This window comes from Hypomesus transpacificus, chromosome 9, assembly GCF_021917145.1.
Source record: "Hypomesus transpacificus isolate Combined female chromosome 9, fHypTra1, whole genome shotgun sequence".
Classification (NCBI taxonomy): Eukaryota; Metazoa; Chordata; class Actinopteri; order Osmeriformes; family Osmeridae; genus Hypomesus; species Hypomesus transpacificus.
In genome coordinates this window covers 4,262,224-4,289,834 of record NC_061068.1, presented here as the reverse complement: position 1 = coordinate 4,289,834, position 27,611 = coordinate 4,262,224, and the positions used below count along the sequence as shown (strand labels likewise).

Below are 27,611 nucleotides of genomic sequence, written 5' to 3'. Positions count from 1 at the left end.
GTATGTTTTTAACATAATATTTAATATAGGTTATATTATACTTGACTAAATTATTAAACCAAGAGCCAAACCTCTGCTTAATGGTAGATGAAACAAAGAGACAAACAAAACAGAAGGATTAACTATCCAGAAGTTAGACCCAGGGATGCTGATTCCAGCCTACTGTTCAGATCAACGAGTCCTGAAAATAGAGCTCTACAGCAAAAGCAACAAAGTGCCTTTCATACTCAACCTCTGCCTAAACCAACCCACCACAAATCAAGGTTACATTACGCCTCTCCCTCCATCCCTCCATCCCTCCACATCACATTCACATGACAAGTAGGTCCTCTGGGCTTTATGAATTATGGAGCTGTCGGCCTTTCACTCTGCTTTCTCTCACAACATTTAACCTCAGTTGCCTCCACCGTGGCTTTCGTTCCTTCAGGAAAAACATCCTCCTCTTCTCATCCTCCTCTTCTCTCCTCCACTCCGATGCTCTCTGCTCTGCTCGGTCTCGTCCCCCTCCTTGGTGGTGGTGGTGGCGCCTCTTTGAGGCTTTCTTTCATTACCCATTCATGTTCCCACCAGGACGGTTTATCACAGGGAGCAAACTGAACAGTCAGGCACAGAGCCGTAATCAATCTTCTCACCGAAGGAGCAGAGTGACTGAGGTCAAAGGTCAGAATTGATGATAGCTGTAAAGGTGTATTTAGGATCAGTCAGGTTGTTGGCTGACCACTGACTTAATCTTTACTTACTTAAAATGTTGAATCGTTCAGATTCTCAGGGACTGTCTCAATTAACATTTTATTAGAGTAGATTTTCTTGGGCTAGTGTCACTATTTGCCAGCAGTGATTCTTTAGCTCTAAATAGCCTTAATCCACAGAATTATCAAACCCCCCGACTGTCATTAACTCTAAACAGTGTTGGCTTGGGTAACTCTTCAGTTTTTCAGGCCCATTAGCTAGCCTTCCATGCGTGTCGAGCCCTCATTGGGTCAGTAAGCTTCACTAGCAAGCTAGCCAGCCACCCACACCCTTAACAGCTTCACGTGGCGGCGCCTAGCTCTGCATGAAGAGGTGGAAGTTTACGCGGGTGAACTCCTGGTGGATGGAGTCTATGAGGGCATCTGAGTCCTGGCCTCCGTCCGGCACGGCCCTGCTGCTGGGTGGGGCGGGGTGGTGCTCGGGGGTGTAGGTGAAGCTGTAGGTGCTGTGGTACATCAGGCCGTCCAGGCGGAGGAGGGAGAGGGGTACGGTGACGGGGTGCCTCAGGCAACGCCACTCCCCGCTGAACATAGAGACGTCAGGGACCACACACAGCATGGACTTGGGGGACCTGAAGTGGATTGACAGGATCCCAGTGAATCTCAAAGCAAGGTTGATTTGTTTACCATCAGAATAAGAGAGAGTTACGGTCCTATGAGGGGATTCATTCATTAAACTTTTGTTAAAATGTAAATGGACAGGTGGTGTAGCTCGGGGGTAGAGCATTTGACCACTCAACAAGTTGCAAGCTGAATCCCATTGCTTTGGATAAAATAGCCAGATAAATAAGTACATAAAAGGCTTTTAGGAATGATTACAGTATACAGAAAACACAGCATAGTCGTCACACTGTCTTTTGGACCAAAACAAACTTGAAAGGAATGTCACAGCTGCAATGCAGTTGGCTGGAATGTTAGCAAGGTATCATCTACAACTTTGCGTTTGTAAATGTACTGTAGAGAAAGCTTGTCTTTGGAGTCAAGAATGGTTGGGGAACAGGGTTGCTAGGGTAGGGATCCAGTAAAGGGGTCAAAATGATTTAGGAAGCATCAGCTTGCATAGTCCACAAATACTTTTTTTTATGGGCTCCTTAATTCCTAACGATGCCTCTGGCCTCATATTTCCATGCCCCCCCATGTGACAGTCCCCTCACTCTCACTCACAACCATCCATTTAAAAGATGCCTCTGCAAAGTAGCGATGTTTATCACAGGAACCTGAGATGGAAACTGTGGAGACCATGGGACACAGTCTAACTAGTCTAGATCCTGACTTCTCGTCTTCTATTTAAACCCAAGACTCCTGGCCACTATGGATGATCACGTTTCTCACGTTAATTGCCTGCAGCTTGGCATACAAAGACCACATTGTGAATTACTGCGTTAAACACACACAGCTCTTGCGGCTTCGAGGGGTATTAGCAGGACCTCTCTGCTTGGCCAGACCCTGACAGACTCTTGATGGATCAGCAGTGTGGATGCGGTTTGAAGTGTGATGATGACGCAGATATAAAATGCCCAGACGGCATCACGTGAGCTCAAACCTCAGTGATACCAAATGCTGCTGAGGAACATTCCAAGCACCCCTAAGGATCTGGGACAATGGTTCCTCCCAGCCTTGAGGAAACCTAACAGAGCTCCATTCTAGACCTTGGGTCCAGATCGTTGGCAATTTCTGAAACACCTCTATAGCTCTGTGTTTTTATCCCTCAATGTGGGAACATCCAGTCAGTGAAATGAATTCAGAATTAGAAAATCTATAAATTTTAGTAAACAAAGTTAGTTCTAAGATTTTAGACTGTGTATGTGTATATTTTCTTCCATGCATGCATGTATGTGTATGTTGTGCAGCTGGAGGCCCCCGTGATAAAAAGAGGGAGGGAGGAAGTGATAAATAAGGTGGAGGGGACCCCTCTCTCTCTGTCTCTCTCTCTCTCTCTCTGTCTCTCTCTCTCTCTCTCTCTCTCTCTCTCTGTATCTCTCTCTCTACATGGCCTGTTAATCCAGTCTGGTAGTCAGTAACCCAGGGGCAGGCTATAAAACCCAGCCAGGTGAAAAGGACTGAGAGGACCAGTCAACCAACAGGCTCGTAACCCTGAGAACTACAACATAATTACACAGGCATTAGCAACTGAAGCTAGCACATTTTCACTAGCTGTTTTTACTGGTTGTCCTTTTAGGGGCTAAATGACCAGCTGAGGAAAAAGGGCTTTACATGATTAAAAACATCAGGTTTCAGTAGCCATTCGTACAACAGGACTCACTTGAACATGGTTTCAGCTTCAACATTTCCGAACCAGACCTTGAGGTGAGGGCTGAAGTTTTCACCATTAAGCTCCAGCATAGCCACATGTCCTCCCCCATTCACCTGAAAAACACAGACACACACACGCACACACACACAAACAGACGCGCACACACACACAGTCACACAGTCACACACGCTCACAGTCACAGAAGATGGAGAAAAATTAGCCATGTCGGAAGTAATACCCTCCAGGCCAGTGACAGTGTGTATAGGAAAGAGATGAAGTGAGAGAAAAGAGAAAGAAAGTAAGTAGCCATGTGGCGTGTGCTCACCTCCAGGCCAGTGATGGAAGGTACCGGGCTGACAGGGTTCTGGATGCAGGCCGGGCTCTGGCTGAAGCTGTAGTCCACCACCTCCGTACCAATGATAGTCCAGCAGGACCCATCGTTCAGCACCTCTCGGATTGGCTGATCCCGTTCGCTAGGGGAGGCCTGGGTGAAGGTCGAGGAAGGCAGTAGAACCGAGGTAAATCTCATGAATGTTGCACATGTTGTACATTGATGTCCCAGTGCACCCCTATCAAGGTCTATGAAGCTTGACGACAATTTGAAGTCTACACCCAGCTACTGCCCATGAACCCGTTACCACAGAAACGACCCTACTTTGACCCTCTCCAGAAGCTGACCACTGCCTACATTCCACACGCCCAGCCAATCACATGAGGAGTTTCACCATACTCCTACCTTCTAATCAACGCTCCTATGAGCTGGCTCTGAAGTTCAACAAGTACAACTAATTCTGGAGTGAATGTAGCCGGCTGTGTGCATGCGGCTTCCTGCTCTCAGAGGAACCATGGCTGGTCAGGTCATGGCTAGTTGGTGGCAGTAACATGAGAACATGGACTGTTAATGTTTCTGGTGACATTTTATTGAAGTTTCTCTCTGAAGCAATAGCAAAAAGCTTCAATAAGAAATGTCTACCTGGAACCAAAATAGATTTTGTAAATTGTTCTTAGACAGTTCTTGACCCTCCTGGTGTGTGTAATTCTTACCTGGTACTTGATGATTCTGTCATTAGACAGACACAGGTACATCTGACGGTCGTCTCTGAACTGGAAGGCACACTTGTGGAGCTGGGAAACAGGCTCATCTACGTCCAAGATGGCGTGCTGCTTGCTGACCTTACGGATCACCTGGACAGATAAACAGCACCAGCCCACACTCAGTACTGTGCTGAATGTGATATACACAAACACTTACAAGCACCTGATATTCATCAAAGCACACACACACCTACACGTACACACACCTCGACAAACACACAGCACTTTTAACTAGTGACTATAACACAAACAAACACTACAGTAATCTAATCCAGCTTCAATTTGTGACATATCTTTTTTCAAAACAAAACCATGAAAATAACTACCTCTTGTTGCTGTGTAATAATGTTGTTGGCATAGTTGTTTTTGTTAAGCTAGTTTAGTTAGAGGTTTTCTAGTGAGGATTGAGCCAAGATGTCAACTCTGTTATTATGTCTAGATGAGGCCCCTAAGAAGGCCTGAGGCTGCTGTGTCAGTCAGATCGGGCTATCCTCAGGACTGCAGAGGTGGTAGTGAACTACATTGCATGAGATATTGAGGGTAGTTGCTTGTGATTTGAAGGTAAGCCCTAGTCAAAAACACAAAACATAAATGTCAACTTTGAATCAAAGTTTGTACTTTTGGTCTGAATGTCAATCTCCCCCTCACTACTTAATGTATATAACCCCCCCCCCCTCCCTTAAGACTTGACAACCAAACCGTAACCGTAACCATAAGTAAACACAGGAACCCGAGTGTAGATCACCCTGATGTTTTACCAGCAAAATATACCATCTCTTCTATTCAAACAAACCCCATAGCAATATACCTCCTCTGGAAAAACACAGGAGCGTAGTATGGAGGTGTCCCTTACCCAGAAGCCTCAGCTGGGAGGCTGCCGCTGCAGTTTTAAGGGGCTTGAAAAGGTCTGCTCAGCAGATCGCCATTAAGGTTTTATAAGAATACATTTTCTCTTACGTACACAGAGGGAAACAATAACAGTAGAAATGTGAAGTTCAGCATGTTGTGTAACACCTGGACTCTGAGGAAAACACAGAGGCAGACAGCGAGGTGTGTCCCTGCTAGAGCTTCAGGGAGTCAGGTGGCTGAGTGGTTAGGGAATCGGGCCAGTAATCAGAAGGTCGCTGGTTTGATTCCCGGCCGGGCCAAATTACGTTGTGTCCTTGTGCAAGGCACTTCACCGTACCTGCCCTGTACTTACTGTAAGTCACTCTGGATAAGAGCGTCTGCTAAATATGTAAATGCAATACTTCTCACACGCCTATATATATAGCACACACCTGGAGCTTGGCTTGCAGAGCAAGAGGCCGTGGTTTAAAGTGGGGTGAAGTACCATGTGTGGGTATGGGTTTGCGTGCGTGTGTTTGATGTCTGTGTGTTACCAAAGGGGGCAAGGTCACTCCAGTTTGGGTGCAGACCAGCTGAACCACACAGCCATAGCAGATGAAGCCCTCACACATCATGAAATCGGCCTGGTCAGCATTCGGCTCTTCCACTAGACACACACACACACATCATGACTTTAATTGGTTTGGAAAATCCGACTATGAATACACAACGGAATAGAAAAAACCCATTCACTGTGGAAAATAAACATTTTCCCTAACATATGTTTGCATACTTTTTCAAGGTGATACCTAGTCTGCACCACAGTCATGATAGGAGGGACAGTGGACAGAAGTCTGGCAGGCTGAGGTTACATGAACCTGGGAGGTCACTGCATGAATATTAAAACATTCTTGACATCTTGACATCAAAGCTGACCAAGCTTTCAGAGTCTGAAGCGTGAGCAGCACTTAATTCTGCTTGTGAATTATTTTAGTTTACAATATGGAAACAGACTTTGGTTAGGACTCATCACATTTTACTGTGTTGGCCAAACAAGGCCTCTATGAGACTGTACACTACGAATGTCTTGACATGACAAACACTGTGTATGAGTAAACGTATCATTATTCACACCCTGTCTAGGTGTGCAACACAAGAACACAAAACGTTCATCTCTTTTACACAGCAATACCTCATTGACATGGCGTGATCTGTCTGTACCAGACACATCTCTGAGTGTCGCATGTTTTAGAGGTTTCGCTGTCCAGCACACCTGATTCAAATGAATGGGTCGTTATCAAGCTCTGTGGAAGCCGGGTAATGACCATTCATTTGAATCAGGTGTACTGGAGCAGGGAAACATCTAAAACATGCAGGAGAGCGGCCCTCGAGGACCAGGGTTGCCTACCCCTGCACTAGTAACAACATCACCATACATTCTGGCGTAGCAACCTTGTGTGGTGTGGAAGACACGTCAGACACCAGAGCGTGAAGGACCACAGAAGCTGTCCCACCTACCGAGAGTGATGTTGAACGCGGTCCACTGACGAGCGCTGGCTACGAACTCCCCCTTCTCTACTGCCAGGTAGCGCGTGCTGACCGTCTGCGACCGCAAACGGTTGAACAGGGCCACCCTCGACCCCGAGGAAATACACACTGCAGGTAATAAACATGAAGACGACCCACACACGTGACACACAGACTCACACACACGGACACATCCTCATTGACAAACACGCACCTACACACAGGTTTGATTCGTTTATACAGCAAGAACAACAATTTTCATCCACTTTATACGTAATCCTTCTCCCCACGCCATATACAAAAAAGGACACTTACACTCATTCACATGCACACACATTGTAACCAGTGACAGTCCAACCTTGATGAATCTCTTTTACTTTTGCACACACACCAGCTGGCACCACATTCTCCTGTAGCTACCGCGGCAACGTGAGAACTTGGACATCCCTTGACTTGTGGCCTTAGCTGTCAAGTCTCCATGGCACCAGTGTGGTGAGGTCAGACGGGAGAGCAAGGTAAACAAGCCCCCCCCCTCCCCACTGTCGAACCCCACAGCCCCAGGTCCGTGGTCAGAATGGCCCACTGCCCTTATGAGGCAGGAACCCTGACACACACTGACCTATAGGGAACCCAAAACATGTCAGTATCACCTGTCAGTCACTCTGTGCCATCCGACAGCAGACTCAAATGCAGTGAACTACGTGTTTGGCATATTTGAAATACTTTGGGTGCAACTATACAACTGGGTAAATTGTTTAAATGCATATATTTGCATTTAGGGTAAGTGTTTAAAGTAGGACCCTCAACTCTCAAGTTGCTATTATGTGGGATTCAAGTTGCTATTATGAGGGATTCACACGGACAGTCATCAGGCATGGTCAAAATGATCATGGTGGGGCTCAACAGAGGTCCCATTATGAAGACGAGGATGTTGAGGGGCGGGCCCTGTAACTAAATCAAACAGTCCTCCGGTAACTCACGGTCTGCGTTCTTCATGGACTGTCTCTTCTGGGACGGTTTGGAGATGACCTTGATCATGTTGCTGTGAAAAGAGCCCACTTCCTGTCCGCTCTCCAGGAGGAGGCTCAGAACCAGGCGGAAGTGCTTCCTCTTGTCAGTGTCAGAGATGTAGAGAGACTTGGCACAGGCGAACATCTGTCACACACACACACACACGTCAGGAGATATCGACAGAGATGTGTAAAGAAAATGTAAAATATATATAGTATGTGAGCGACTTGGCATCTGCCCCATATGAAGACAAAAATAAAAGTAATACAATCATTTGAGAAATCTAGAGTGACTCAAGCAGACTGGTGAGTAGCTAACCTGCACCAATCCTGTCCCTCCCTCCTTCTCACCCTGCGGTCACATTGCTCCTCGAAGGCCAGCTTGTAGGCGTCCGCCTGGGGGAGACATGAGCTGTCCAGACCCATGTACCCACACAGACGATAGCATGCATCCCCAAAACCAGCGGCTGTGGGAGGGGAAGCGGGGGGGGGGGAGTCAGGGAGCATCGCAGTTGTCAGTGTGTATGTGTGAGTGTTCATGTGTGAAGGAGAGAGAAAGAGAGAGAGAGAGAGAGAGAGAGAGAGAGAGAGAGAGAGAGAGAGAGAGAGAGGAGAGAGAGAGAGAGAGAGAGAGAGAGAGGGAGGAGAGAGAGAGAGAGAGAGAGAGAGAGAGAGAGAGAGAGAGAGAGAGAGAGAGAGAGAGAGAGAGAGAGAGAGAGAGAGAGAGAGAGAGAGAGAGAGAGAGAGAGAGAGGTGAGCTCACCTTTCAGGTGGTCTTGTTTGACTCTCCACCCTGACCCGCTGATGTACACACAGGGAGGAGGACAAAAGAAGCTGGATGGATGAACGCATGAAAGAATCAATTAATCAATGAGAGAGGGATGGAATGAACAGATTACGGAATGAATTCCCTGACCTCAACCGGATCTGACATTTAACCCCAGCCCTAACACAGCCATGTTGAGGAACACGCAGTATGCCAGGTATGGTACCGTTTCTCGTTGCCGTAAGATTTCTGCGCCACCTTGGCGTGCAATATGGTGACGCGTTGGTCTGGGTGGAGCTGCAGGATGGCTCTTCCTGTGTCTGTGGTTGTCCTCCTATGGGGATGGAGTCCCTGGTCAAGCCTGAATATTGGACGGTACACGGCCGCTCAATAACAACAAACCACTTCCTCAAAAACAGTCAGTGCGATAGCAACCTAGGCTGTATGTGTGTAGATGAGGGATACCATCCATCAATGTCAAGTTTCTATACACCGTGTCTCAGTCTGGCGTGTGATGTAAACAGTTTCCACCAGCAGAGTGGGATGCCTGGATACAGCAAGCCAGACGGACAGAGGACAGAGCGTACTCTACCACATGCCAAAGATGCTTTCCACTGTGCTCAGAGGGACACAGAGCAGTAACATGGAACTACATTAACCTTTTAACGTCATTTCCGACTAGTGAACCCCCAGAATATTTCCGACTCGTCGAAACATGAGGTCAATATTTTAACAGTTTCCGTCTTTTTATTCTTACTCCCCTCTGCTACTTAGGCTTTCTTTTTGTTCTCCTATTCTCCTATTGCACTCCCAGTCTTTTTATGTCTTCCTCCCTCTCTCTCTCTCTCTCTCTCTCAGACATAATTGCATTCCTCAGGACAGAGAGTGATACAGCATTTTATAAACACAGACCTGCAGTGGCTTCTTCCCCTGCATTCCTCCCCAAATCCCTCTATCTAACATTAGCTTTTCTTCCTAGTCAATAAACTCACCTGAGGGGAATTTATGAACAGACGTTCTAAAAAAGGCTCAAGAAACATAATTTACCCCTGTTCACCAACACACACATAAAAACATACGGCTCCTTGAGACTCAACCAGCTGTCCTAAAACACAGTCGTTCCACTCAGGTTTCATGTGCTCAGCGAGGCCCAGCAGGTGGTCTGGAGAACAGAGGCGGGCCAGAGCCCGTGTTAGTGTCTGGTCCTCTGTCTCCAATAAGGCAGTAATGAGCGAGCAGTAACAGAGCACAGGTTGTTACATCTGGGCCCAGCAGTCTGGAATGTTGCTCATTATGAGGAGTGCTGACAACAAGAGTCTTTGATAGGAGAAAGTGAGAGAGAAACAGAAAAAGAATACAAGGGTTTTGGGCCATTACAGGTCATAGCATTTAATCTTTATCACCCTCTTTGTTGGGTGCATGTCTCTTTGTGTATGTGTGTGTGTGTGTGTGTGTGCGCGTGTGTGTGAGTGACTGTGTGACTGTGTGTAGGTTAACTCCATGTTTGGTCATTTCTGTACTTTATTTCCTGTCTCAATTTACTGGCACCTTAAAGCACAACAGTTCAGGGTTCACAGTTCACTGGCTCATGCTATCCAAACATCTGAGTGTCACAAGGTCAAAGGTTGCAATGCCAGAGCTTTGGACATTCTGGTATTTCCCACCAGAGAGGAGAGGGAGAGTCAGAGAGATGGAGAGAAAGGTAGCAGCAAGACGGTGAGAAATCAGGAAAGGGAATGAAAAAATACACTGCCATCTTCACTGGGCTTCAGATTTTGCAATTCAGAAATAATTTAACCTGTCATTCATTTGTGAGCCTATGCTCTGGGAACATGTGTTATTATGAGTTGAGGTGACAAAGGTGGACAAAGGTGTGCTTTCATAAACACTGCAACGTTTCCAACTGTCCTTTCTAAAAACGTATCAACAGTGTTTCCTTGGGTCTGAAAAAATGAGAGGCATCTCTACCGCCCGTCATCCTCAGAATTCCAAATGGTTCGATTTTTTAGAGGGGAGTGGTTTACGGTTTAAGACTGGGAGATTTATACCTGCATGCTTTCAAACATCCAGTACAGAAATTCTGTCAAGCTTCGGACGTCAACGAAAAGAGGACACAACCTTTAAACATTTCACGTCCGCTTATTCCTCACCAACACGGTGACTTTGAGAGAGGTTTTTGGATACCACTGATCTTACCGGGACATTGAACGCGCGGCACCGCTGGAGATTACTGAAGAAAAAAGTGGTTAAGTCTTGTGTAAACTTCTCATCGGTTTTACCTGTCCCATCCCGACTGCGCCTCCGTCTGACTCTTCAGCGTTCCCAGGTGAGTGAGCGAGACTCCCGATGGGTACAGGCGGGGGACGTCCGCGGATTCGCTGGACTGAACTGAGGGGAATGCCACAAGACATTATGTGTCGGTATTTACTGTAAACGTCTTTAAAGACCTGTCTTATTCCAAATGAGGATTTTACGGTTGCTAGTTGCTCGCAGTACCGGACAACAACGTTTAAAATATGTACATAGTTAGCTTTTTGATTATTTATGTACAATTATTATTTAAACCAGTTTATTTGTAACTAAAGTTGAACAGATGCATTAACAGCGATTTAAAAATAAATATTACAGTAATAAAATGATAAAATAAGTTATTTCTCAACTTACAGAGGCTACATACATATCAGGAGAGCAATTTATGTAAACCTCTTTTTGCTCTGATTAGAGAACTTTGTTCTTTTGGTGGTACAAAACCGCATTGATCGTGCAGAAAATTTATGTTTTTCAACAAACAACTACTACTACTGAAAGTAGCTACCAGATAATTCATGTGGTCCCATCACTGAAATGTGATTACAGTTGGATTTTGAATGCATGCTAATTATAGACATGTGTCCTTTGTGTAGTCTTTACTGTGTTTGTGTTTGTGTGTGTATTTGTGTGTGTGTGTCCGTGTGTGTATGTGTGTGTGTGTGTGTGTGTGTGTGTGTGTGTGTGTGTGTGTGTGTGTGTGTGTGTGAAAGAGTGAGACAGAGACAGAGAGAGAGAGACAGAGAGAGAGAGAGAGAGAGAGAGAGAGAGAGAGAGAGAGAGAGAGAGAGAGAGAGAGAGAGAGAGAGAGAGAGAGAGAGAGAGAAAGAGAGAGAGAGAGAGAGAGAGAGAGAGAGAGAGAGAGAGAGAGAGAGAGAGAGAGAGAGAGAGAGGGGGAGCTGGGCGCACACTGGCTGCCTGGTGGAGTAGATTATCAGAGAGCAGAGCAGAAGAAAGGAAAGTAGATTGGAGCAGAGCAGAGTAGTAGGAGGAGAGCAGAATATGCTGTATTAGAGTATGACAGACAGACTAAGAAAAGGGCAAAGTGGAGGAGTGTGAGAGAAACAGCTAACAGTAGCAGTCCTCCGCATCTGCTTTCAATCTTCCTTCATCAAGAAGCTGCTGTGTGTTCATATCTTAATATGGGCTCCGGCTGTCACTCACATTTGCAACCGCACAACTACTGTAAACACCCTCCCCTCTTTCACACACACACACACACACACACACACACACACACACACACACACACACACACACACACACACACACACACACTGTCTTTCACACATACACACAAACCAATCTCCAACCTCACGTTTTCCCTGTCCCACCATCTTGACATACTACAGAATCTTCTCTCTAAATGTACATTTCCCTTCATTTCTCCTCCTTCCATCTCCCCATCCCTGTTCTTCCTCCCCAATGTCGCCTCTTCTCCTGTCGCTCTCTACCCTCTCCCCCCCCGTCCTACCTGTCTCTCTCTCACCCTCCTGAGACTTGCATCAAACTAAGAGGAATTCATCTGAGATCCTGAGTTTGAAGCAAATGTTTCAGTGAAGCAAATCATCCAGTAGATACACATATCACCCTGACTCTACTTCAGAATGAAGGGAGAAACTGTGGACCGATGTATGTCAATCACCTGGTTGTGAGACAGATCGTTCATCTTTCCACGTCCTCTGTCTGTTTGCAGAACTTCCTTTACTTTACTACTGAACTCGATGGAGGTTTCTTACTTGAATGCCAGCACATCCAGATCTCAAGACTCGATATACACCCCCTAAGCGCCCGACTATGACCATTCCGTCAGTCTGTCCCCAACCCCCCAGACTGTACCAACCCCCCAGACTACATGCCCCCCCACAGACTGTACCTATCTTCCAGACTGTGCCCACTCCTCCCTCCAGTCTCTAGCCTCCCCTGCAGAGCCCCAGTCCTAGGGAGTCTTACCTGCACTCCTTTCCTCCAGCCGGTCTCTCTCCTGGAGGTTCTGCATGCCAAGCAGTCACCTCACCTCAGGACAGCACACACACCACAGCGTAGACTTGTCCAAATATAGAAAAAATCGACTTGCAGATTGAATATGTAGTATGCATTTGTACTCAGAAAATGTAGCATTGGCTAAGAAAGCTAGCATAGACTATTAAACTTAATGTAGCATTGTATTGCTGGAAATCTATGTAGTACAGGCTAAGAGAGAGGCTATATGCAGAAGCATAGGGTAGCTGTGAATGCTTTCAGTCCAGTTATATCGATGTTCCAGGGTAGCTACAGGTAGACCAGTGATACCAGTAATCCCAGTATAGTTCTGTGTTGTCCACCAACTCCTGTCAAGGGGTTCCTCACAGGGCTTCACTGGACGTCCCCAGAGAGCACACTCTGTCATGTATCTCCATTCAACACAGCACGGTCTGACACGGCTGCTGTGTGTTACTTTAGCTATTGACGTGTGTGTGTACATGTGTGAAAAAGTCTTTGTGTGTATGTGTGTATGTATGCGTGTGATGTGTGAATGTACCTGGGGTGTGTATGTGTGTATGTGTTAGACCGGATCTGCTCTCGTTCCAGTGACAGTTCAGTGTGTAGACCTAGCTGTGCCTGCTTGTTTGTCTTCAGATAGTCACAGATAGTCACCTGTTTTTAGGTGAGGAGTTCTCACAGCCTTTTCCCTTAGGCAAACAGGGGGGGAGATATCAAGCAGTGGGCAGTACACTGTCTACAGCACTGGTAGCCTTTAGTAGGAGGTTTGCTCTGAGACCAGGACTGCAACAGTGGCTGCTAACTACATTAAGCCACTGAGTCTCAGTAAACAGAACTGATCGTGGCATCTGTGTTTCTGGTCAGAAAGAAGCAGGGAGGTGAGGGGATGGGAGGAGACGGGAAGCAGAGGAAACGATACAAAAGAAGAGGAGATGAAAGGAAAGGAGTGGAGAGTGGAGAAAAGTAAAGGAGAGGAGAAGGGAGGGAAGGAGAAACAATGACCACAGGAGATAGACACCACAGGAGATGTTAGTGCATTTGACCTGTGTTCAGTCTTCAGTTCAACTGTCCCGCCTGCAGCCTGTCTCCCTGCCCAGTCCTTACTCCACACTTATCTACCCTCAAGTTCTGCTCATAATCTCGTGGTTCCCCTCCTCATAGTTTAATCCTAACTGAATGGTGCGCTGATTGGATAGTACAGGTTTCCCTTCCATTTTGCACAAACAGTACACTTCTGAATCCATAATGTACATACATGACTGTAGAGAATGAGTATGCATACACTGGCTCATGATGGTTTGACAAGGTAGGAGATTGTGAGTTGGTGGTTTGTTTGCCAGGGAAGATTAGACACGCTGTGGGTGGATCAATCTTGGTTTAGCAAGGGTGCAGGTTGAGCTTTGGGAGAGTTAAGGTAAGAGATAGGGCCGTATGGTATTTTCTTGTATGGTTAGGGTTAGACTAGTGTTGCCGTTAAGGTTTTAATGAGGGTTGGAATCAATGTTTTGGTAAGGTTTGTGGTCATATTTCGATAAATGTTGTGGTCAACATTTGGGTGAAGGTTGTGGTCAATGTTTGGGTCAGGGTTGCTACGGATGTCTAGGTGGAGGTCAGGTTTTTCCGAGAGGTCATACGGAACAGAGGAAGTGTCGAGGTAGGGTGATCATCCTCCTGTTCCCAGAGGGCAGCACTCACTTCCTGACCTCTCATTTCTTCTGCTGCTGCTGCTGTGGTTGTTGTTGTGTTACAGGCTCCTCCTAGCCATCTGCTGCTTCACTTCTCAAACTTTCCAGTTCTTTGTTGGGACAGTGTATATTTGGACAAAGTTGACTGAAAAAAGTTTTTCTGTTTATAACAGTGTTTCTGTTTATAGTAGATTCGACTGTGCTCATTGCCAACTGATGGAAAGGAGGAGGAGGAAATATAATCACATTTTCTTTGTGTCAGCAAATGTGCTGTGCTTCAGCTCCCCTTTCCGGAAAAGTTTTGTGTTTTTGTTTTTACAGGCTCCAGCTTCCTTTTGGTGTAAATTACTTGCAGTACTCATAACTTTTTTTGTCCAGTTAAACAGTTACCCAGCCCCCCCCCTCTCCCATCCCAAGAGACTGAGATGGAGAGTCGTATGGGCTTGGCACTCCAGCAAGTGAAAGGGTTAACACCAGGTTAATAGTAGGCTGTACTATGTTGTTCTTGAAGACTAATTATAGAGAGTTAGGCAGTGACCCATATAGAGTGTGTGTGTGTGTGTGTGTGTTTGTGTGTGTGTGCCTGCATAGCAATTTATTGGAGCTGTGAGGAGAGGAGGGGTGCTGAGGGAGAAATGTTAAACTGAATTTTTGTGGTGGGGGCTGCAGTGTGAGGGGGGTTGTGAGAGGAGCGGGGGGGGGGGGGTCTGTGGCAGCAGTGAGGAGTTTGGGGTCTCTGTAGAACGGTAGTGTCCACACTGAAGTCTCTTTGTACCTGCACACGTGCTCACACACCCACACTCACACACACTCTCCCCCCAACTGCACACACACACACACACACACACACAGCCCCTGGTCCCAGTTCATGTGGGAGGTTGGTGAAACAACTTTAGTTCTGCATCAGGGTCTCACAGGACTTTCTGGGAGACGACACCACATAGAGTTGTGTGTGTGCATGTGTGTATAGTACAACAGTCTCTCTGACAACCTCATCTTAGTGAGGGGAGCTTTCTCTCCCATCTCTTTCCCTCTTTCCCTCTCTCCTCTCTTCCGGAGCTTTCCCTCAATCATCCCCTCTGCTTCACACAACTCCTTGTTTTCCTCATCTATTTCCCATCTCCCTAAAACGTCTCAGTACATTGCTCTGTCTCTCCTCCTCTCTGTCATCCTGTCATTTTTACTCCAACCATCTGTCTCTTCTTCTCTATCTCCATCTCACCCATCTACCCATCTCTCCCCCCTCCCCACACACACACACTTGTCTTAGATCTTTTTCAGCCTTTCCTTCTATGTACTTGGAAGAACTGTATGTGTGGGTTTAACTGTTCATACCAGCAGGCTTACTCTAGCAGTCTCAATTTCACTTTGCCGTTCTCTCTGTCTGGTTTCGATCCTCTGGTCTGGTTGTGACGGTATGAGACCTCATCAGGACCCTGTCTCCTTTTCTAGGACCCCGGGAGAAGGGGTGCCTTTCAGAATGCCTGTGTTCAAAGACAGCATGCCATCCCATAAACACTTTCAGACATGGTCATTATCCAGCACACTGTTTGAACCTCCTGCCCTCAGGGATGCAGGGGTTCAGAGACAGATTAGCTGTGTGTATGTGTGTGCCTGTGTGCCTGTGTGTGTGTGTGTGTGTATGTGTGTGCCTGTGTTTGTGTGTGTGTGTGTGTGTATCAACAGCCTTCTATTAAGGGGTGCTAGTGTGCTCCTGAGCCAGCTGTTCTGTCAGACTGTTTTATGATTGGGCAGGGCTGGAATGTGTTGCTTAGACTGATCTCTCTCTTCTCACTGTATGTGAACCTATTCTAACCTGGGCCTAACCAGTCAAACCCTGGACAAAACCAACCCACCTAGTCCTACCCCAGCCAGCCCTGCTCTCCACGGCCTACCCAGGCCAGCCCTACCCTAATCAGCCATAGCCCTTGATCCATTGCTTCACTTTCTATATGCTTGAATGAATAATGTAAAAATGCCCAACTTACCCTACCCAGACCCATTACTCACTCTTGGCCGACCATGGATTATGTGTTTTCTTTTACAGTGTGAACTGAACAACTGTCCAAACCAGTCCAACCCAGCTCAAAGAGGTCACTGAAGTCGTGTGAACATGGCTCGTCTGAGTGTCTGTGTGTCTGTCCTGGTGGTCCTAGCTACCCTGGCTGCCGCAAGACCTAAAGCAGGTGAGCCAAGTCCAACTGTGAACTCAAAGCACACAGGGATAGACAATGAACTCAGAACACAGCAGAGTCTGTTGTGCTGTCTGGAACAGGTTTGGTTACAATGTGAATCGATTTTGCAGCTTTGTTAAAAAATGTTGCTCTGTGAAAGAGGTCATAGAAATTCTTGATTTGACTGCATTTAGTCATTCTCTTCCTGGATACTTCATTAATTTGTCGCCTATCCATCAATGTATCCCCTCCTCCCTGCCTCCCTCCCTCCCTCCCTGCCTCCCTGCCTGCCTCCCTCCCTCCCTGCCTCCCTGCCTCCCAACCTCCCCAGATCCAGAGCAGAAGTGCAAGTCAGGCCCGGTGGACCTGATCTTCATCATCGACAGCTCCCGCAGCGTGCGGCCCCACGAGTTTGAGACCATGAGGAAGTTCATGATCGACATCATCCACACACTGGACGTAGGAGCCAACACCACCAGAGTGGGAGTGGTCCAGTACTCCAGTCAGGTGCACACAGTCCTCCACCCAGACACACACAGTCCGCTGGTGTCTTCATCCTTCCATGGTCCAGTAACTCAGTGGTTCCACACCCTGGTCCTCGGGACTCTGCTCAACACACCTGATTCCAATGAATGGGTCGTTATCTAGCTCTACAGAAGCCTATTAACGACCATTCATTTGAATCAGGTGTGTTGGAGCAGAGAAACATCTAAAACATGCAGGACAGGGGTCCCGAGGACCAGGGTTGGGAACCACTGCAGTAACTGACCCATTCTGTTTCTCCTCCTCCTCCTCGTCCTCCAGGTGAAGAATGAGTTCTCCCTGAAGACCTACTCCAAGCTGGAAGACATGGTGAAGGGCATCAACGAGATCATTCCGCTGGCACAGGGCACCATGACTGGCCTGGCCATCAAGTACACCATGAACGTGGCCTTCACCGCTGACGAGGGCGACCGTGCCAAGGTGCCCAACGTTGCTGTCATTGTGACGGATGGGCGGCCCCAGGACCGCGTGGCTGAGGTGAGGTGACCTTCTGTTCTACCTTGAATCATATAGGTTAAGTGTCAATCAATGGAGAACCAGAAGTAAAAAAAACCTTTCCGAATCCTTTTGGTTTGTGTCAAGTCGTTATTTTATTTTGTTATGGGTGAATGTGACCATGTCCGGCTGAAATGTGTGAAGCATTTCAGCCTGACATCTTCATGTTAATCTCATCATGCTTATATCTTGGCGTGACAAATTGTTCCTGGTGTATGAAAAATAACATGAGATAAAACACTAAGGTGGCGGCTGAGGCGAGGGAGAAGGGCATCGAGATCTTTGCTGTGGGTGTGGCCAGGGCGGATATGACATCACTGAGAGCCATGGCTTCACCACCATTCGAAGACCATGTGTTCCAAGTGGAGTCATTCGATATGATCCACCAGTTCGGCTTTCAGTTCCAGGACAAGCTCTGTGGTGAGGAGTTCTGTTTGTGCGTGTCGGTATGTGCGTTAATGAAACACAGCTCTTCAGAACAGTCAATGACATTGTGATACAGTTAAGACTATGGCTTTAACCTAAGATCATTGTCCCGTGCTGCTGGCTAAAACACAGCCCTGCATGTAATTACACTTGCTATTCCTGACTGAAATCTGAAGCTCTTTCATGCAAGTCCGATAAAATACTCCCAAATCCGTTAGATCCAAGAACAATGTAGATGTGATGAGAGAGAAGGAAAGATTGATTCCTTTCTAAGCTGTTTCAACAACAACAAAAAACTGTACCTTGGATCTAGAAAACGATTAAAGAATCTGATTTCAACATTCATCGCATAGCAATACTACAGTACATTGTATCTTCTGACGTCACAATCCATTGAATCCGGGCCCATTTCAACAGAGAGAGTTTAATCATTCAACTCCCAGTGAAACACAAGCAGCTGACGTGGCTGTGTAACCTGGCTGTGTAACTGCAGGTGTGGATCTGTGTCTGGAGTCAGACCATGGCTGTGAGCATATCTGTGAAAGCTCTCCTGGCTCCTTCCAATGCATTTGTCTGCCAGGGTACAAACTGAATGAGGACGGCAAGACCTGCTCAGGTACGAGTGTGTGTGTCTCTGTCACTCTTTAAAATGTGTAACGCTGAGATGAGACACCAGTTTATGTTGGTCTCACCCTGGTGTAACAGGGCATTGGTATCAGCATTACATTTTAGGGAGTAACAATTGGGTTTTCTTTGGTGTGTGTGTGTGTGTGCTGCAGCCATAGACCTGTGTGCTGAGGGAAAGCATGACTGTGAGCAGATCTGTATCAGCTCACCAGGGTCCTTCACCTGTGACTGCAATGCCGGGTACAAACTCAACGACGACAAGAAGACCTGCATGAGTGAGTGTCTGAATACACCCACACACACGCGAACCAGCTTTCCCCTCCCTTGCTCAGTGATGGAACTCACTCATGTTCACATGGAACTGAAGAAGCTGAGAGGAGAACTAAGATGCTGGCACGGTGACAGACTGCAGGGAATTCTAACTTTGTGTCCCTGGCACAAGCGACTTGTCTTTTCACAGTAGTTCTGTCTGTGAAAATCTAAGTTGTCCAAGAATAACTTTTTTTTCCCCTTTTGTGTCTTGCTCTGGACCAAATACAAAACTGCCAGTGTTGAGTTCTTACAAAGGTCTTTTGAAACACAGTTTATCTCACTCATATGAATAGTTCTGGGACATTTAGTACATCCCAGACAGGATGTTATGTAAGATAATGCGCCCACAGTCCTAGTCTGTGATGTACTGAGTAAAATTAGAAGCAAAGCTTAGTGAAACTGCTACATACATCAGTTTGATTACGTTATGGAAAGCCATCTTATCTCCTGCTAGAATCTGATCTCATCCATCATAAGCTGCCTTGCAAAACTAAATCTTGAAAAGGTTCAAAACTTTGAGGCCACTGTTATAAAATATCAATGCAAAACATGCAACATCATTTGAGAAGTTATAGGAGATGACAATTAAATGTTATATTGGATTTATACTGGATTGAAACTTTTGTAAATGTATTAATTTGATATAAAATACAGTTTATGGTCCTTTCTGCCTATTGGACTACAGTAACAATCCAAATTACCTTTGACATTGACATATTATTTCATTATCATCTTCACAACCAAATCATGTTGCTGATTCACATTGTACCAGGTAAGAGTTGCTTTGCTGCTTCATCCTGCTCACGGCTGGCCTTCTCTCTGCCCTCAGTGATCAACTACTGTTCGTTTGGCAACCACAGCTGTGATCACGAGTGTGTTAGCGTGCTCAGTGGCTACCACTGTCGCTGTAATGAGGGCTACAATCTCCTCGAAGACGGCAAGACCTGCCAGCGTAAGTCTTTCACACGCACACATCACACACACATCACACACACATCACACACAGTGGCCAGAACAGAAATACGTTTTTTTTTTTTTACCAAGACATTCCAATGGTCTGCCTGAGAGGAAATGTCTTTCATTAAATCATTCCAAATACAACCCACTCAGAGGTTATCCTAGGAAACACAGGTAGGTCTTTACAGGAAACAGAAACAGTATAAGAGCTACTACTCTAGCACCAGAGCTTGGGTAAGATGCAGTGGCCTAAACCCCTGTTAACATACACTATCTCCTCTCTGAGCTGTTTAGATGGCCAGCTGTTTGTGTTTCATGTGGAGAAGTGGATGGTCATAAACAGTGGTGGAAGTTCGTAAACATAAGTGACTTTGTGCGTAGAAGAGAGAATGTACAGCATGTGTGTTTGTGTGTATCTGTATGTGTGTGGATGTCTGTCTCTCTTGTCTCCATTGTGTTCTTCCTGTTTTCTTCCTTCAAACCCTAGCCACTTCTACACTTGTCAACCCTAACCATAATCAGGCAAGCATCAACATCAATATCTTACATACTGTATGGCTGCTCTTCAGGAATCTAAAATTTGAACTGTACAGTTACATTATGAAATATGGTTGTTGTGAATATGACACAATAGACTTGAAGAAGACAACAGCTCATCTTCTTGGGAGAGTGGAACAGGAAAAACTGCAAAAAAAAACCTAAACCTACTATATCACAAATTAAATTGTTGTAATTCCTGGGTGATAAATATCTATGCGGTTGACACTTTTGTTATGGTCATGTTTAGCAAGTGTAAGAAATCTTTCTGGAAACTCTTATTTTCACTATGTAGGAGGCCACTTCTAACAATAATGCAGTTGTATAGTAACAGCTGTGAATGGCATGGTTTCTGATTCTTGACATTGACTTTCTTAGGGACTATCAGGTGTTTGTGGATGTAAATAAGAATCTCGGTTTTGGTTGGGCAACTCTTCATTGGGCTAACGTTCTTTCACACCCACTTACCTCTGCAGAGCCCACATCCTGTCAAAGCGTCTTCAAATGTAACTGGTGTGTCTAACAATTGTCACCACTGTGCGTTTCTTAACCCAGGGTCAGATAAACCACGTCTTCCTGCACCTCTCCTTTCACTGTCTGGGAAAGCACTGATGACAAGCACACGTGATCATCTCTGTGCTCTGTGATGTAGTTAGCCAGGCCACTGAAAAACCGTGCCAATAGGCAGTATTCATAATGTGAAGTCAATTTTGCCCAAGAAACATAATCTCTAATACCTGTTTGGTCATATGTAATTGGAATTGTATTGCGTAGCCGTCTTGTTTTAATACTAAGAGGACTTTATGGCATTACTATGCAATAAACAGTTGATAATTTGTGTTGTGACCAGTGATAAACATCCAATTACACTGTGTGCATGCGTGGGGTGTGCATTGCATGAATTGCTTGCGCGTGTGTGTGTGTGTGTGTGTGTGTGTGTGTGTGCTGCAGCCATAGACCTGTGTGCTGAGGGAAAGCATGACTGTGAGCAGGTCTGTATCAGCTCACCAGGGTCCTTCACCTGTGACTGCAACGCCGGGTACAAACTCAACGACGACAAGAAGACATGCTCAAGTTAGTCTTACAACAGATACACAACTTAAAGGGATGATAAAATGCAAATTATTTTAAATGTGAGTGACCTATCCCTTTAATTATATAGTATATTTTCAGCATATACTGTAGTTTGGAACATAGATTATTCACTTACATTCCTATCACTTAGTTACTTTAAATACATGTAGAAATAGTGAAGCATTTTGACACTTTTTTATTAAGCTTATACAAGATCTGAAAAGGCACTGGAATATATTGACCAAACAATTATGTTAGTCTGTTGGTCTGACCTGTTTCTTGTCTATCTGCTCTATTAATGTGTGTATGTGTGTGGGTTTGTGTGTGTGTGTGAGACAGAGGTCAACATGGTGCTCTGTGATGAGTTAGTTTCCCTTAAAGAGAGTTGATACATTTCCCAGACCACATCAGTAGATGAGAGAACATCCAAACTTAATTTCACAACATGTATTCATCACTTGATCATTCCGCTTTCAGAGAAATGTTCTAATGGTTATATTCCTCATCAGCCAGTCCAACACACACACACAGATGCACAAGTGCAGAACACACGCACACATAACCTCCTTCAGTCAAGTATATTTCGGGATACATTACTCATACTGTCAAAATCAAAAAAGCATGTTATTGAAAGTAATGAACACCAAGCACTGTGCAGATAGTTGTGATTATCACTATCATCATAACTGAGCTGTCCACACCTGCAGCTCACAGACAACGTCTAAACTCCCAGTACAATAAACACAGCCCAGAGTCAGCTGTCATCTTCAATCTCTTCTATGGACCGACTGTGAGCTCTACTTCTGGAGACGTTGGGTATTGCACACTGATATAGTTGACTTTTTTCTCACCCTCACATGATTACAGCGTGAGGAACCTCCATATTCCAGTATTATGATCATTCAGCTCCAATCAATGGAAATTGTGACACCCCGACCATTCCCTCTTGAATTCCTGTTCTGATGGTTAATGTTTTGGCTCCAATGTTTAAGTAGTAATATATTTGCTAGTGTTTATAAACAGGTTATAAACATGCAAATATACTGTGTGTGTGTGTGTGCTCCAGTGATAGACCTGTGTGCTGAGGGAAAGCATGATTGTGAGCAGATCTGTATCAGCTCACCAGGGTCCTTCACCTGTAACTGCAACGCCGGGTACAAACTCAACGACGACAAGAAGACATGCACAAGTTAGTCACTCCAACGTTTTAAAGAGACATTCCCCCAAACTTGAAAACATGTCTCTCTACCTTGACGGTTCTTCTCATCATTGATTTTTAAAATTCATTTACATTAAATGTAAGAAACAGTATTTATGCTAGATAACAAAACTAAAGATTAGATTCTTGTCTTTACATTGCTTTCAAGGTATGGAGTTCTACATAAGTCTGTAATTGACTGTACGTGAACTTAAACATTGACCTACAAATACCAATAATCAAAGTTGTTTAATTAGTTTATTATTACAACCTAATAGCCTGTACATATGAATACAAACACAAAATAGAAAGATGTTGAGTCTGCAGGCCCAACAATACATTCGAAAAGAAATGGTTGTTATGACAAACAGCTTCTGCTGAACTTAAAGATGCTGCTTTTATGGTAGGAAAATACCGATCCTTACTCAACTCTGTCATTGTATTCATTGTTGCCTGTTTGTTTAGATGGTTCTTTAAATCTCTGCTCCTGCATGTGTGTGTTTGTGTGCATACAAGAGAGATAAAGAGAGAAACAGACATCTCAATTTTTGTATTCTTCTTGCTGACCATGCGCCTCTGTATGTCCATGTGTGTGTGTTCCTGCAGACCTGGACCTGTGTAACAGTATGTCCATGTGTGTGTGTGTTCCTGCAGACCTGGACCTGTGTAACAGTATGTCCATGTGTGTGTGTGTTCCTGCAGACCTGGACCTGTGTAACAGTATGTCCATGTGTGTGTGTTCCTGCAGACCTGGACCTGTGTAACAGTATGTCCATGTGTGTGTGTTCCTGCAGACCTGGACCTGTGTAACAGTGTGGAGCACGGCTGTGAACACCAGTGTGTCAGCACCCCTGGATCCTACTACTGTATCTGCCCCGAGGGACAGCTGCTGCAGGAGAACGGCAAGACCTGTGGCAGTATGTAGACCAAGCACACACACACACGCACACATGCACCCACACACATGCACACATGCACGCACACATGCACACACACACATGCACACACACGCACACACAAACACACACACACACATACATATATATATACTCACACAAATGTACACACGTGCATACAAGCTAAAAGCATGTTTCCCCACTTTCCCAGCCTGCAAGTCAGCCAACATTGATCTGGTTCTGATCATCGACGGGTCCAAGAGTGTGCGTCCCCAGAACTTTGAGCTGGTGAAGCAGTTTGTGAACCAGGTGGTGGACTCCCTGGATGTGTCAGTCCATGGAACTCGTGTGGGTCTGGTCCAGTACTCCAGCCGGGTCAGGACAGAGTTCCCCCTCAACATGTACCACACGGCTGACGAGATCAAAGCTGCCGTTATGAAGGTAGGGCTGTGTGGAGTTAGAAACTCAACTCACATGAGTCATCGTAGACCCTCCCTGGATGCAGAAGCAAACAATGCACACAGAGAATATCACTGCTGTGTTATGTTTTATCATAGCTGTCAGACCTAGAGGTCCTTCATGGCATGCTAAACCACTTGTGTGTGTGTTCTGTATAGGTGGATTACATGGAGAAGGGCACCATGACAGGTCTGGCTCTTAAGCACCTGGTAGAGAATAGCTTCTCAGAGGCTGAAGGTGCCCGCGTCGCCAACCACAACATCCCTCGCGTAGGCCTCGTCTTCACCGACGGGAGATCCCAGGACGACATCACCGAGTTTGCAAAGAAGGCCAAAGAAGCAGGTAACTAGGAGGAGAGATGAAGGTGGAATTTTGGGATTCTAAGAGAGAGCGGATATAGAGCTTTCCAGGTCTGTGGTGCAGGATTGCAGCTGTCATGTGTGTGTGTGTGTGTGTTTGTTTGTTTGTTTGCGCCAGGTATCACCATGTATGCTGTGGGCGTTGGGAAGGCTGTTGAGGATGAGCTCCGTGAGATTGCCTCAGAGCCTGTTGACAAACACTTCTACTACACCACAGACTTCTCAGCCATCAACACCATTGCTGAGAACCTCAAGCTCAACGTCTGTGCAGGTACACAACCACACAACAGTCTCACCTGAGCACGTACAGCACAGGCAAATGAGACGGAACTGGGAATGTGTTTGATGTGATTTTGATATTTTGCATTTTTGGGGCCTCGTTATTCACTTTCTTGAACGTAGGCAAAGGAATCAAGTGCAACTTGAATGTGGTAGTATTGGACTCTAATGTACTCTTTCCAAACCTGAGTGTGTAGTTGTTCTACAGCTCCATCTAGAGTTTGGACAAGACATTTATAATGATTCTCTGAAACTCACCCCATCTCTCTCTCTCTCTCTCTCCCCCTCCCTCTCTCTCTCTCAGAGGAGAGCCAGGGAGAGATTGAGGTAAAGGACCCATGTGCATGTGAGAGTCTGGTGGAGTTCCAGCAGGCAACCATGAGCACTCTGGAGCAGCTCACTCAGAAACATATCCTTTACCCTTAAATCTCTTTTCTTTCTTTTTCTTTTTTATCCCTTTCAATTTTCTCAGAAACATATTTCTTGTTTTTCAATTTTTCCCATCAATGAGGCTTTGTTCACCTGAGCGTGGCACAACACACATTCCCACCGCTAAAGATTCATCCCGGTAACCAAACGGCCCCTTGTACACTCAGAAACAGATGTGTCTATATGAGGACAGAGGGAGAGAAAGGGAGAGAGAGGGAGAGGGAGAGGGAGAGGGAGAGGGAGAGGGAGAGGGAGAGGGAGAGGGAGAGGGAGAGGGAGAGGGAGAGGTCTCCCTTGAAAGGAAAGCTTCTCCGGGAGGTTGTTTTGTCTGAGAGATCAATAGTTTGTTTTCCTAGCAACTAGCAAGAGGGTTTGGGTGAGGGGTTGGAGGTGAGGGGAGATGACACAGTGGTGGGTCTGTTACTGGGACGTCTGGAAGAGTCTCAGAAGTGCCTTCGCTCTGTTTGGGCTCTTGCTGCATGGGAAAACTTAGGAGTATAAATGGCTCTCCATGTGAAGATGTGTGTGATAAATGGTCTCCAGATGGACCATCACCTACAACTGGGGATGTTTATGACCCTTAGTTCAACATGGTTTGTAGAGGGCATTTTGGGAAAATAAAGGTCAATTTTTAAAGGTCTTACCATGCATTTTTTCCATGTGTAATACTTGTAGGCCCAAACTACTAAGTTGTTGTTTATGATGGAGAATTACTGTTTCCATGTGCTATTATAAATGTTCTTTGTACAATGGCATGCTCTGCTATAGTGTCACTTCCTTAACTAAGGCCACTGGCGGGTATGACATCCAGGCTTGAGGACCTGGAAAACCAACTATTGTCCAGGAAGTGATGCGCTGACCTAAGGCAATGAAACAAGAAGTCATCCATGTAAACAGGAAGTGGAGATGCAGAGAGGGTAGAAGAAGAGGGCACAGTCATTCTGTCAAGAACATCACAGGAAGAAGAAAAAAAAACATCTGACCAATTGATGTAGTATCTTCATGGTTATGCAAATGACCCTAATCAATGACATTGACGTGTTGAATTTATAATATCTGGTAATGCACATGTGCTTGCACGGAACCTACGACACCTCAGTGACAACTATGGGAACTGTCGGTAGAGGATTTACTGTACAGCTGTTCAGACACAAAATAGCATTCAAAGAGACATGTTGGAAAAAGTGTGTCATCCACCAAAGGTTCCTTCTTGAACCACACATTTCTCTTTGCAGAGGTCTCTCTTACAGGAACACCATTAGAACCCGTATGAAACTCTTTTTAATTCTGAGAGAATAGGTGACATCATAGCCTCAGTATTGGTCCCCCAAGCAGGCATTTCTGTTTGTCATTGTGCCCTATTTATTCTTGACCTGTCTTAATATGGGATGTTAAATATTATGTATTTATAGATAGACATTTATACCAGCGTCAACTATGTATGTGAGAGAGGATGAGATGTATTACCACTCCTTGATGTGAGATTTTGCCCAAACCAAAACCTACCCAATCCAAATCACTCAGTTGTTTCAAATTTACAGGTTTTTCTCGTATAAAGTAATGAATATCAGTATTTTTTGATATTGGAGTTAAATTACTTTGACAGGGTAGGCCTACCGAATGGAGTTATATCCTGTAGTTCTACTGTAGGCCTGAACCATAGCTCCGTATTAGCATTGAACATCAATATTGCAACATTCGCCTTGTAGTATTAGCATATCAACATTAGCATCATTTCACCCAGTCTGAGAAGAATACAGTAGATCTAGTTATCATTTGCCATTGTCCCTTAGGACCCGATTGATTAATCACTAAAGGCTAGAATTAAATCAAAGCTACATTTCAGTGTTCATAAAGTAAAATGATGGTACCACAACAATTACAATGAGTTTTAATAGATTCTACATGTGTAGATACATCAACATTTATTGGTTTGGATGGAACTCTAGCCTGCAAGATCACTTTGAATTTTTAAAACAGGATGTGATCTTGTTTGTAAAATGTATTGAGGTTTTGAATCAAGCCCCTATATGTGAAACCCCAACACTACCAGCTAGATATGAAACGGACTAGTGTGTAATACTCAGCATTAGACATAGCACAAACAAATAAAAAAAACAGCACATAACTATCAGTGTATGTGAAACCAAACAAAACAGGGCCTTGTGGTATCTTAAAGTTTCTTTGAGTTAGCTTTGTATGAAAAACGGCCTTGTCAGATTTATACCTCTTATATTTGGTTACCTGTACTTTTTGTATATTTTCTATTCAATAACCATTTTTTTTATTGTTTTGAGGACTCTGTAATCTGGCACAGAAGGCAATAAAAAACTGAATGTTTGGCTGTAGTGGTTGTTGTTCAGTTGTCACCAGTAATGAGGCCTCTTTGCTCACAAGTACACACAAACAAAGACACACACACACACACCTCCATCAAGTGGGGCTGTCTCTTGGGCCAAGTTGTACAATTAGTGATTAGCTCCCCACTGATTGTCAAAATGAGTCCGTTTGCTCTGCATTTCAAGCTATAGTACTTGTTTTGGGTGAGTACCTGCTAGCTAAAAGGCCATGCGGGTCTGTAGAGTCCTGCTGGCCCCTTAGCAAGTGTTGTTGTCAAACCCATACCTACTCAGTGGTGCTGA

At 45.3% G+C, this 27,611-nt stretch overlaps 2 protein-coding genes across 4 annotated transcripts; one reads left to right on the top strand and one right to left on the bottom strand.

Annotated features, from left to right (window-relative positions):
* Positions 1-46: 46 nt before the first annotated feature.
* Positions 47-12,535, bottom strand: rbpjl (recombination signal binding protein for immunoglobulin kappa J region-like). The gene is made up of 12 exons (XM_047026585.1): positions 12,490-12,535; positions 10,509-10,617; positions 8,456-8,590; positions 8,227-8,297; positions 7,815-7,930; positions 7,434-7,608; positions 6,445-6,582; positions 5,481-5,593; positions 4,048-4,188; positions 3,329-3,487; positions 3,013-3,116; positions 47-1,321 (listed from the first exon to the last, which is right to left on the bottom strand). The coding sequence occupies exons 1-12, from the start codon at positions 12,533-12,535 to the stop codon at positions 1,045-1,047; spliced, it is 1,584 nt and encodes a 527-aa protein (XP_046882541.1). The 3' UTR covers positions 47-1,044.
* matn4 (matrilin 4) lies at positions 10,172-27,309 on the top strand. Of its 3 annotated transcripts, XM_047025993.1 has the most exons (16): positions 10,179-10,555; positions 16,252-16,390; positions 16,710-16,885; positions 17,183-17,398; positions 17,662-17,836; positions 18,336-18,458; positions 18,622-18,744; positions 19,611-19,733; positions 21,227-21,349; positions 22,416-22,538; positions 23,342-23,464; positions 23,655-23,884; positions 24,061-24,244; positions 24,380-24,532; positions 24,845-24,949; positions 25,762-27,309. In XM_047025993.1, exons 2-16 carry the CDS (start codon positions 16,318-16,320, stop codon positions 25,818-25,820), a joined length of 2,109 nt encoding a protein of 702 aa, XP_046881949.1. In that variant the 5' UTR covers positions 10,179-10,555; positions 16,252-16,317; the 3' UTR covers positions 25,821-27,309. The 3 variants fall into 3 exon arrangements, with proteins under 3 accessions (XP_046881951.1, XP_046881950.1, XP_046881949.1); XM_047025994.1 differs by lacking the exon at positions 21,227-21,349 and having other exon boundaries at positions 10,177-10,555; XM_047025995.1 differs by lacking the exons at positions 21,227-21,349; positions 22,416-22,538 and having other exon boundaries at positions 10,172-10,555.
* The last annotated feature ends 302 nt before the right edge of the window (positions 27,310-27,611 follow it).

What these genes read in the sequence shown, in the direction of transcription:
- rbpjl (XM_047026585.1), bottom strand. Translation starts at nt 12,535, where the DNA reads ATGCAGAACCTCCAGGAGAGAGACCGGCTGGAGGAAAGGAGTGCAG. An exon ending in GCGCAGTCGGGATGGGACAG is followed by an intron (nt 8,591 to 10,508) that starts GTAAAACCGATG and finishes TCCAATATTCAG; the next exon opens with GCTTGACCAGGGACTCCATC. An exon ending in CGCGTTCAACATCACTCTCG is followed by an intron (nt 5,594 to 6,444) that starts GTAGGTGGGACA and finishes GTGTGTGTCTAG; the next exon opens with TGGAAGAGCCGAATGCTGAC.
- matn4 (XM_047025993.1), top strand. Translation starts at nt 16,318, where the DNA reads ATGGCTCGTCTGAGTGTCTGTGTGTCTGTCCTGGTGGTCCTAGCTACC. An exon ending in TGCCGCAAGACCTAAAGCAG is followed by an intron (nt 16,391 to 16,709) that starts GTGAGCCAAGTC and finishes CAACCTCCCCAG; the next exon opens with ATCCAGAGCAGAAGTGCAAG. An exon ending in AAAGAAGGCCAAAGAAGCAG is followed by an intron (nt 24,245 to 24,379) that starts GTAACTAGGAGG and finishes TGTTTGCGCCAG; the next exon opens with GTATCACCATGTATGCTGTG.